At 34.2% G+C, this 11,390-nt stretch overlaps 2 protein-coding genes across 2 annotated transcripts; one reads left to right on the top strand and one right to left on the bottom strand.

The window, feature by feature from the left end:
* Window positions 1-30: 30 nt before the first annotated feature.
* Window positions 31-3,661, bottom strand: LOC146939341 (putative disease resistance protein At1g61300). The gene is made up of 2 exons (XM_085757419.1): window positions 779-3,661; window positions 31-208 (listed from the first exon to the last, which is right to left on the bottom strand). Exons 1-2 carry the CDS (start codon window positions 3,659-3,661, stop codon window positions 44-46), a joined length of 3,048 nt encoding a protein of 1,015 aa, XP_085613545.1. The 3' UTR covers window positions 31-43.
* Window positions 3,662-8,430: 4,769 nt separating this feature from the next.
* Window positions 8,431-9,195, top strand: LOC146939340 (uncharacterized). The gene has a single exon (XM_085749765.1). It carries the CDS (start codon window positions 8,431-8,433, stop codon window positions 9,193-9,195), a length of 765 nt encoding a protein of 254 aa, XP_085605891.1.
* The last annotated feature ends 2,195 nt before the right edge of the window (window positions 9,196-11,390 follow it).

The following is an 11,390-nucleotide window of genomic DNA, read 5'->3' as shown; positions in this document are numbered from 1 at the left end:
TGTCTTAATTTTGGGAAGACAGTGCCCCAGTTATTGCTTCAATTCACAAAGTCTCCAACAACATTCTTGGAGCAATGGATAGGATGAATACTGATTTCATCTTTGAAATATTCGACAGTGTAATCTCTTTAATATTGCACAAGATATATGATGGTATTGAAAGACATTGAGCACGTTCCCATATGTTAAGGTAATATGAATTTGATTTCTGCAATCATGTCATCCAATCCAAATAAAAATAGAAGTTAAACAATCTCTTATTTCTACCCAAATAAAAAATGTACATTAATAGTAATCTTCAAGCATAGGATGTCTAGTAAAATGAATTTAAAAATAATTTTTTTTTAAAATAATAAATTGTATCAATAGCTATGTTGCATAGGTACGGGTGTAGTACCCAGTACGATACGAGTACCGGTACAAGAATACGTCTATTTTTAAAAAAACTAAAGAACGGGTACGTCAATAAAATCACGAGTTTTGCTATATAATATAACATGAGAGGGCTAAATTCTTCAATTTATTATAATAACATAACAATAAAAGTTTAAATAGTAAAAAAAATTTAGTTGTTTACAACCACAAAAAACTCCTATGCACATATAATACTATATTATTAATAAATAAGAGAAAGTCACAATTTTCACTCACAATAGAATAATGAACTAAAGTACCATAAGCACCGTACGTGTACCACCATGCTTCAGAGATTAATGGTATGTATTAAAAAAATTACAAAAAATAACATCACAGAAGAAATAGAAGGTAAGAGGGTTACCATTAAATTGTCCTGCGGTTGATCCTTAGAAACCAATGGGGTTTTAGTACTTGTGGTACTCCTCAATCTGTGCCCATATTTTTTACCACAACAATATATATTGCATTTGATTGGTTCTGATTGTTCTTGTGGCTCGGAAGCATCTCCAGAAATGGAAGATGGCTCCTTAATGGACAAAGACATTGTACGATTACATTCTGGGAAAATGTCGATGAAATTCGGTATGCCACCAAGCCCCATTGTTTTGAGGGAACCAAGTTTGACATCTTGGCCAAATATGTATTTCAGCTTATCACAAGTTTGTATTGTGATGGATTCTAGTGCTGGAAGATCATGAGCAGAGAGAAACGGAAGTATTATTTCAATTCTTGGACAATTATAAATACGAAGAACTTTCAGTTTCTGAAACATTGAGTCACAACTCCTGTCATCATCAATTATTTGAAATAAGCCTTTCAAATGTTTACAATCCTTGATGGACAGCTCCTCTAAACAGTTCAGAGAGTCAAAGGAAAGAGGACCATTGCACAATTCTTCCAAATTATCCAGGTAACAAAGATCTAGTACAACCAACTTGGAGAAGACTTTTGACACTTCAGTGTGCTTAGTGTCAATGAGGCACTGTAATTGTGAAATGGATCTCAAATGAAGCTCAACTATATCATTCATACCTTGATCCAAGGGAACAATCTCAGGTATGATGTTTTTCCATTCCCCCTCGATTCTTCTTAGTCTAAGAACCTCTGCTTCTTGCATACAATACTTGAGTGTTGTTTCAGATAGGAAACACTTATCTTTGAATACAACAGACACACGCTTTGATGATGATTCGTCCACCGAACTCGGATATTCATCAATATTAAACCTTCGTAATTTAGGGAAAGTTATTTCTTTGCAAAAATCATTAAAGCTATATGTGAAATACAACTCTTCAAGTGATAAGCATCCTTCAATCACTTCAAAAGGATTATTCCTTTCAATTCCACAATGATTCAAGTTCAATAATTTCAGTTTCTCTAGTTTTGTGATTCCACGAGGCAATTCATCAATTTTACAATCATCCAAATCAAGAGTCTCAAGGCTTTGCAGGTTTCCCAAAATAGAGATGTCACCCAAATTGACACGTTTAAAGAGAAGAGATCGAATATTCTTCAATGACTGAATTGAATGAGGTAATGATAGAGCTAGTTCAGGATAATAATCATGGATTAAATAAAAAACTCTAAGGTCCAGAATATTTTCAAAAAATGAGTTCAGGACTTGGATTTTCACATTCTGACAATCTTCATCCTTATGCACAATGACAATTAGAATCTCAAGCTTGGAACCATCAAGTTTAAAGGAAAACACATCCTTAAGCTTGCCTTCACATAACAAATATTTAATATTTGTCTCCCTTTCAACGACTGCCTTTTGATTTTTATCATACAACTTCACCGTTTGAATCTTTTTGTTTGCTATCCATTGGGCTGCATCACGAACCAGGTCATGCATTTTCACTCTGTTTTGACCGGCCTCCAACAACAAACAAGAATCTATGAGTTTATTTTTGGATATAACAACTTGAGTTCGAGCATCTTCGTAGCTGACAAAATCGTCCCCAAAAAGGCCTCCTCCGATGCCAAGTCTGGTTAACCTTTCGGTAGGTATTTTTTCATCTTCTTGAAATACAGAACACAAGAGGAACAATTTCTTCGCCTTCTCATTCTTCATATAATCATAGCTAAACTTCAAGCATTTATAAATTTTATATAGATCATCATCAACATCAGGCATTGGCGTATGTTTCTTCAAGGATTTTAAGGCCCATTCCCACTCTTCCGGACGTTGTATGCCATTCAAACTACTGGCGATAGCAGCAATTGCAATTGGTAACCTTTTGCATTCATTTGCAATTTTACGGCCCTTGTCAAGCAAATTTTTAGTTGAAATTTCACTTAGACCAGAATGCCTTTTGAACATTATCCATGCGTCCCCTTCAGATAAGAGATCCAGTTGAATTGTCTTACTGCATCCTAATCTGTTGCACACCAAGTGATTGCGAGTGGTTACAAGAATACTACATCCTTTATGATTGTCACTATCTGGAATCCCTATTTCAACAAAATTGATATCTCCCCACACATCATCCAGTATTAGAAGAATCTTCTCACCATTGGTTAATCTGCTCCATAGTTTTTTGGGTCTGTCTGATTCGTTACAGTCATCAAATTTCAATCCCAAGGGTCCAGCAATATCATCCTGAATCTTTTTGATATCAGGAGAAAATGACACTGTCGTGTCGATGATTTGAGTAAATTGATTGGACTGCTTAAGTTCCTTACCAACTTCTTTGGCCAATGTAGTTTTTCCTGTGCCCCCCATCCCTTTCAATCCGATTACATAATTGTTGTCATCTTTCAATGCATCCAAAAGCTCTTTGTATTTGGATTCTCTACTTTTAAAAGGAATATAGTGTTGGGATGAATAACGTTCAACATCTGGAAGACGAGCAGGGAGTCCAATTGAAAGTTGCTTTCCAGTTTCAATTAATCTTTTCATTTGCTCCTTCTTATTTGTCAGTTCCTTTCCTCTTTTATATCGCCATATGATATGGGGACAAAATCCAAAAAGACATCTTTGTTTTGTTTTGGTGTCTTCTTGAATGAGATTATCAGCTTCTTCTTCCCAAGAAAGAGCATTAGCTTGAACAACTTCTCCTCTACTGGTTGCCACATCAACAAGTTGCTTAACAGTTGTCCTTTCTATTTCCAATCTTGCTTTTTCTTCTTCAAAATCATTAGCAATGCACGTGAAGCAACATATATAACTTGATTCTGCTATCGCCCCATTTATTAATTTCTCCACATATGGCTTCGCTAAATCATTCATAAAACTTGCCATCTAAATAAATTTGAATAGATCAAAGTTAGGCATATGTGTGTGTGCATTGAAAAATAAAATGGTTGATATGAACTTCAGAGTCTGTTTATTTGAAAAATGATATTTGATGACACACTTTTCATCAAAGAATTTTTTTTAGCTTATTCAGACAAATATGTGAGAAAGTTCAAACAGGGAGTCCATCAAGTTATGAAAAAATGATCATGTAGAAAAGTAGAATGAAGAACGAAAATGGAAATCATATACCAATAGAAAATCTAAGAAAGTGTAACAAAAAAAAAAAAAGAAAATTATTGGAGTTTGGCATAATATAGTTTTACCATGTTGCATAGTTGCAACTTATTAAGTAATCAATGTTTCATAGTGGATATCAAACTTTTTTATCTGATCAATGTAGCAGCTTTCTAAAATATCAATCCACTGTTATTTCCCATTGTTAATGGTTAAATTGACTGCTTATGATATTTTTGAGGATTTTGACTTGGAATCAGGCTTCAAGGATTATGCTTCAGTTTGAAAAGTAAAATTAACATGGCTGGAGTAACAAAATTCTTATATATAGATAGACTATGTTTGATTCTATCCTTATCAACTCAAGTTGGTTTGTCTAAAAGATAATATACAAAGCATAAAACTCAAGTTGATTTATAAACCCTTGTAATACTCTTATGAAATCTAGAACTTAATCACTGTAAACTCAAGTTTGTTGGTTACCTTGTCTCCAGCACTTTCAGCATATGTTCAAGCCGTATGAACTATTCTCCTGATCTTTCTCCAATATGCAGTAGCATTCATTGAAACTCTGCTTGGTTCACAACTAGACAATCTTTCCAAATTTTTTAGAAAACCTACTTTTTCTTTGAAAGTGTGCAGTAATCAAGCAAACTGTATATGAACGAATGATCAAGCAAAAGTGTGGTGGGTGAAGAATATATTGAGAATTGAGAATATTTACAGCTAGCTAGTCATTATTGGTCTCACTTTCACGCTTGTAATGATTTAGCTAGCTAAAGTGTGGTGGGTCAAGAAAATATTTGATGGCACATGGGTTCATACAATAACAAAATGATGCAATAATTGAAAAATGAAATATTGAGCTTTCGAATTTTTGCGAGTTGAATTTTGGAAGAAAAGACTTTGGAGGTAAAAATCAATATTTTGATATTATATTTGATATTTCAAGTAAAAAATTAAAAGAACAATGTGATATATAAGACATTTTAGGAAACATAATATTAAATTTATAAGACTTCGGAAGGTTTGTACAACAGAAATGATATTTTTACAACCACTTTGTGACAACTTACTTTCTCATACTCACATTATACTCTTATTCTCTCTTTCTTTTTCTCTCTCCATTGCTTTTGACCAATGAAAAGAAAGAAAAAAGAAGTTGTTACATAAGTTGTCTAATATAGTTGTTCAAATAACACTACTCTTTGTACAATTACAACATGGCATATCATGTTTATCTTTCAATCTTTTTAAAATATAAATATAAGATCAAAATATAGATTTAGTTCATCCAATCAAATTATATATGGTATTTTGAAAGATATTTTAGGAACTTACATTGTTGTGTATGCAAATTAAATCATTTAATTTACATATTGTTACCAATTGGTAAAGGAAAGATACAAACTACTACTGTGTCTTACTTCCTACATCCCAAATTATAAGACTATTTGACAATTTTACACCAATTAAACGTAATTAATTTTGTATGCAAAAAGCAATTATGAGTTATGTTACAAAGTTACCCTTCATTATTGGTATTGTAAAGATAATATAACGAATTTTAAAAAAAGCGTAATAAATAATTAAGAGTATAATAAAAACAACTTTAATATTTTATTGATATTGTAAAGTGATTTATAATTTATGACAATTTTTTCTTTCTCAAAACGACTTAGAATTTTTTCAAAGCTCTCCTCCCCTTTAAACTCATAAACAAAACCCAAGACTTGTATTGATGGAAAATGGTGGAGCGGAGTGGGGTAAAACCATATTTCATTGGTTGATTTTGTAAAAAAAAAATGAAAGAAATAAAATGGTGTAGAATGAAACCATATTTCATTGGTTCCATCCAATGCCATTCATTTTTTCATTCCCCCAATTTTAGATGTATCCAATAATGAATTACTCAATATGATATGTTGATGAATAATTTTTCTTATAATTTTTTGTGGGGTTATTAATGTATTATGATGAGGGATCTTATGACGAGATATGCGAAATCCACCTCTAATGACTCAAAATATGTTGCGTTGATGAAAACATTAAAAAATGATGCGTTGATGAATAATTTTCCCCCAATCGTTCAATAGCACAATTTTATTGGCTAAGGATAAATCTATTTTGTTAATGTGTGAGTGGATTATGAAAGCTGGAATTAGTCGAGGTCGGCTGAGTTTCCTCAATTGTGATTCCATAACTATGATAATCCTCAACTATAATAGGTTCGATTTTGATTTACTCCAGTGAAAGCTAGGACTGATCTGAGGTCAGCTCGCTTTCTAGATACATCTAAACAATAACCCTACGATGAGAACAAGAATTTCAATATCTTGTTTGTATCTTGTTTCTCTCTAACTTCTAACCTCTCTTCTAACACCTTGAACAAAAACCCTACAAACAAAAGAACCAACTCTTAAATTCCATCAAAAACCTCAAACGTTAAACAAAAGAAGGGACAATCAATACTCAGTACAGTAGTATAAAGTAAACATTCCATTATTGAGAATCTTTACAGCTAGCTAGTCATCATTGTTGATATAAAGCTTCAATTATTGGTCTCACTTTCACACTTGTAATAATTCCAAGTCTAAAGAAAACCCACCAACGGTCATGATTTAGTTTGAAGAGCCTTGTTACTAAATTGTGGTGGGTCAAAAAAATATTTAGTAGCACATTGGTTTATTGCAATAATTGAAAAATGAAATAGTGAAGTTTAGATGTGTTTGGGAGTTGAATTTTAAAGAGTTTTGACGGAAAAGATTTTAGAGGGCAAAATCTATATTTTGATAATATATTTGATATTTAAAAAAAAATCATATCGGAAAAATAATTTAAAGAATTTGAAAAAAAATAAATAGTTAAGGGTATAATACGAAAACAAAAATAACATTAATTCATTAATATTGTAAAGTGACTTATAATTTATGACAAAGTCTAATACAATGTTTGTATTGATGGAAATGACGGAGTAGAATGGAGCGAGATAAAACCATATTCCATTGTTTAGTTTCCTAAAAAAATAAAATAAAATGGAATTTAGTACAATGAAATTCGTTCCATCCAATGCCATTTATTTTTCCCCCAATTTTAGGTGCATCGATCCAATGAAATGAAATACTGGTTTTTGTAGTTACTCAAAATATGATGTGTTGATGAATAATTCTTATAATTTTTTTGTGGGGGTGTCATGATGAGGTATCTTATGATGAGAGTTGATAAAGCCACCTCTTATTACTCAAAATATGATGTGTTGATGAATAATTTTTATGAATCGTTCAATGAGTAGAAAGAATGTCTTAAACACTACAATAGGATGATACTAATGTCTAAAAATCACGAGTGATGGTAAGTCAACCTAAATGACTGAAGATTGCAAAAAAATAGATTTAGTGGGTAATAACTACTCATGGTGTGATAGAACATCTTATGATAAAACTAGAAAAGCATAATTTATGTAGCAACATGAGGATGAGATAATAAAAACTCTTAACGAGATCTATATTCTAAATGGAGATCAGTACAAAGATACATGATTAATCTTGATAACTTATCTATACGAATGTGGAATCTGAGGCTGATTCCTATGGGATTTTGAGTTAGAATACCTAGAGCGGATAAATGTGCAGGGCCTTAAACACACGAAATTTTAGAATACACCTTGGAAAAAAGTTGTGTGCGGGTTCTATGTCTAAGATTGAGTTCAATGCTACGAGTATGATAGAAACTCTTGTTAATCGAATTTTTTCTCGCTTTGCAAAGATTCAAGTTGTTGAAGACACCTTTGTTTATTTGTAACCATATGAAAACGTTTTAACATTTATACCTTTACTTATGTATTTAAACCTTAAACCAAGTTAATAATTTACCGATTTCACTTTCTTGTAGATATGTGGCGGGTCAGTAAACTCCCTATATAGATAGTCAGATGTAATAATTTCCAGAACACACATGCCATGAACTCTACGGTTCCATGGAGAATAACTAGTGAATAGAGATCATGATTATGTTCATATAGTTAAGCCTGTGTGTGAACAAGAAGTATAGAATTGCATGATGGATTGGTGTTTGAGGGTTTATTTGAGATGAAACTCTAAATAAAGCCTCTCCAAGTCTTCTGGTGTACGATGCGCTTGTTGGATAATAAACATGATTTGGTCCATTGGACTAATCAAGTGTTAGGCCCAATTAGAAAATAAATGGTGTAGCCCATAGAAAGTTCTAGAGTCATGTAGAACTAGGTTGGTAGAATATCATTGAGAGAAGTGTGTAGAGAGTTATCCTATGATGTGTCTAGAACTCTCCCTAGGATATGTCTATAACTCTCCCTTAGATACTATAAAAAGGAGAGAGCTTGTCATTTGTAAATCAAGCAAGTAAACTAGAATCAAAGTATCCTCTCTAAGTAATCAAATTGTTCTTCTCTCAAATATTCTCTCCACTTAAATTCCTCACAAAGTTCTCAATATAACCTTCTCCTTTTCTAATAAAGTAGCATCAGAGCTTAGGTTCTGAGAAGAAATTATTCCATAGTTATGGCGGTTAATGGAGTGGCATCCTTCCAAGTTCCACTTCTCAAAAGGAGTACCTATGATAATTGGTGCAACAAAATGATGGCTCTTTTTGGAGCACATGATGTTTGGGAGGTTGTCGAAAAAGGCTATAAGGAATCACAAGATGAGGATTTCTTAACTAAAGCACAAAAAAACACTTTGAAGGATTCAAGAAAGAAAGACAAAAAAGCTCTCTTCCTCATCTACCAAGCATTGGATGAAGATGAGTTCGAGAAAATCTCAAATGCAACATCCGCTAAGGAGGCATGGGAGAAGCTTAAAACCTCTTTCCAAGGAGAAGACAAGGTAAAGAAGGTACGTCTCCAAACTTTAAGAGGCGAGTTTGAATCCTTGCATATGAAAGAGTCAGAGTCTATTTTAGAATATTTTTCTAGAGTTATCGCTATCTCAAATCAATTAAAAATAAATGCTGAAAAGTTAAAAGATGTGAGAATTATGGAGAAGATACTCCGATCATTAGATCCCAAATTCAAGCATATTGTTGTGACAATTGAGGAAATCAAAGATTTAGAGACTATGACAATAGAGCAACTTCAAGGATCTTTGCAAGCTTATGAGGAGAAGCACAAGAAAAGGGAAGAGATTACCGAGAAACTCTTCAAGATGCAACTAAAAGAGAAAGATGAAGGTCAAAGAAATGAGAGGAGCCAACAAAGTCAAGTAGAGGACGAGGACGAGGTCGCGGTCGAGGACAATTTGGACGTGGCTACGGTGCGCGTGGTTTAATTTTTCCCGAAAGCAGTTACGAGAAAGGAGAGACTTCAACTAGAGGACGTGGGAGAGGATCCCGAAAACCAAGGTATCACAAATCTCAAACTCAATGCTACAATTGTCAGAAGTTTGGGCACTACGTTTCAGAGTGTAGATTCTCCAAGAATCGAGTAGAGGAGAACAACTATGTAGAAGAAAAAGATGAGATATTTGAAACAATGCTGCTAGCACGTGGAAGTAATGAAGGCATCCATGAAAATTAATGGTGTCTTGACACTGGTGCAACCAATCATATGTGTGAAAAAAGGAGCATGTTTGTGGATCTTGATGAATCAGGGCATGAAAATGTCTCATTTGGCGATGATTCTAAGATTCTAGTGAAAGGCAAAGGTAATATCTTAATTCGCTTGAAAGATGGAAGACATCAATTTATTTCAAATGTCTACTATGTCCCTAATATGAAGAACAATATTTTGAGTCTGGGGCAACTTTTAGAAATAGGTTATAATATTCACATGAAAGATTCAAGTCTCTCTATCAAAGATGAAAAAAATAATCTCATCACCAAGGCACCAATGTCAAGAAATAGGATGTTCTTCTTGAATATCCAAAATGATGTTGCAAAGTGTCTCAAAGCTTGCTACACTGGTCCTTCGTGGCTTTGACATCTTCGATTTGGGCACTTAAATTTTGGAAGCTTAAGCTTGATGGCAAAGCAAAATATGGTGAGAGGTATTCCATCTATCAACCATCCAGACCAACTGTGTGAAGGATGTTTACTTGGGAAGCAATTCCGGATGAGTTTTCCAAAGGAGTCAAACTCAAGAGCCACGAAGCCACTCGAGCTTATACATGCCGATGACTGTGGACCAATCAAGCCATGCTCACTAGGTAAAAATAATTATTTCCTCTTTTTCATTGATGATTTTTCAAGAAAAATATGAGTCTATTTCTTGAAGCTAAAATCAGAAGTATTTACCACCTTCAAGAAGTTTAAAGCTATTGTGGAGAAAGAAAGTAGTCGGTAGATAAAAGCTATGCGGACTGACCGAGGAGGAGAATTCACTTCTAAAGAGTTTCAAGAGTTTTGTGAACATAATGGAATCAGACGTCCATTGACAGTTCCAAGATCTCCCCAACAAAATGGTGTGGTTGAAAGGAAACAATACTTGACATGGCTCGAAGCATGCTCAAAAGTAAGAAACTACCAAAAGAGTTTTGGGCTGCCGTTGTGGCATGTGCAGTCTATCTATCTAATCGATCTCCAACAAGGAGTGTGTGGGGGAAAGACACTACAAGAAGCATGAAGTGGAAGAAAGCCAGGTATCTCACACTTGAGGGTCTTCGAGAGTGTTGCCCATGTTCACATTCCAGATGAGAAAAGAGCAAAGCTTGATGATAAGAGTGAGAAGTTCATATTTGTCGGTTATGATCAAAGCTCGAAGGGCTACAAATTATACAATTCAGACAACAATACGAATGTAATTAGCCGAGATGTGGTCTTTGATGAAGATGTAGAATGGGACTTTGGAGCACACAAAAAGGAAGACAATTTCTTTCCCAAATTCGAAGAAGAAACATCTCAAGAAGTTCAACAAGTGCCCCATTCACCATAATCACCCACTTTTGAAGATATAAATAGTGAAAGAATTATGACGCACACACGAAGTCTTCAAGATCTCTATGATAACACATAGCCCCTGTCACCACAAAGGCTTGAAGATCTCTACGAGGAAACAAGAGAGACAGATAAAATCACACTCTTTTGTCTCTTTGCAGATTGTGAACCTATGAACTTCGAAGAAGCTGCGCAAGATAAGAAATGGAGAGATGCAATGGATGAAGAAATTAGATCCATAGAGAAAAACAACACATGGGAGCTCGTCTCCCTACCTAGAGGGCATAAATCCATCGGTGTCAAGTGGGTATACAAAGAAAGAAGAATGCCAAGGGAGAAATTGAAAGATATAAGGCAAGACTAGTCGCAAAAGGCTACAGTCAAAAGGCGGGGATTGATTATGATGAAGTGTTTTCCCCAGTCGATCGTCTGGAGACCATAAGACTCATAGTCTCTTTAGCAGCTCAGCAAAAGTGGAAAATTCACCAGATGGACGTGAAATCTGCCTTCTTGAATGGAGTTATAGAGGAGGAAGTGTACATCGAACAACCTTTGGGTTACAAGGTGAAAGGACAAGAAGATAAAGTTCTCA

The sequence above is a fragment of the Medicago sativa genome, chromosome 3, assembly GCF_051527215.1.
Source record: "Medicago sativa cultivar Bolivia chromosome 3, Bolivia_mono, whole genome shotgun sequence".
Taxonomy (NCBI): domain Eukaryota; kingdom Viridiplantae; phylum Streptophyta; class Magnoliopsida; order Fabales; family Fabaceae; genus Medicago; species Medicago sativa.
The sequence above is the reverse complement of the archived record's forward strand: the minus strand, read 5'-3'. Positions and strand labels throughout refer to the sequence as shown.

Excerpts from the sequence above, each read along its gene's own strand:
- LOC146939341 (XM_085757419.1), bottom strand. The coding sequence starts at position 3,661 with ATGGCAAGTTTTATGAATGATTTAGCGAAGCCATATGTGGAGAAATTA. Across the intron at positions 209-778 it reads AACCGCAGGACAATTTAATG|AAATCAAATTCATATTACCT; the intron begins GTAACCCTCTTA and ends ACATGATTGCAG.
- LOC146939340 (XM_085749765.1), top strand. The coding sequence starts at position 8,431 with ATGGCGGTTAATGGAGTGGCATCCTTCCAAGTTCCACTTCTCAAAAGG.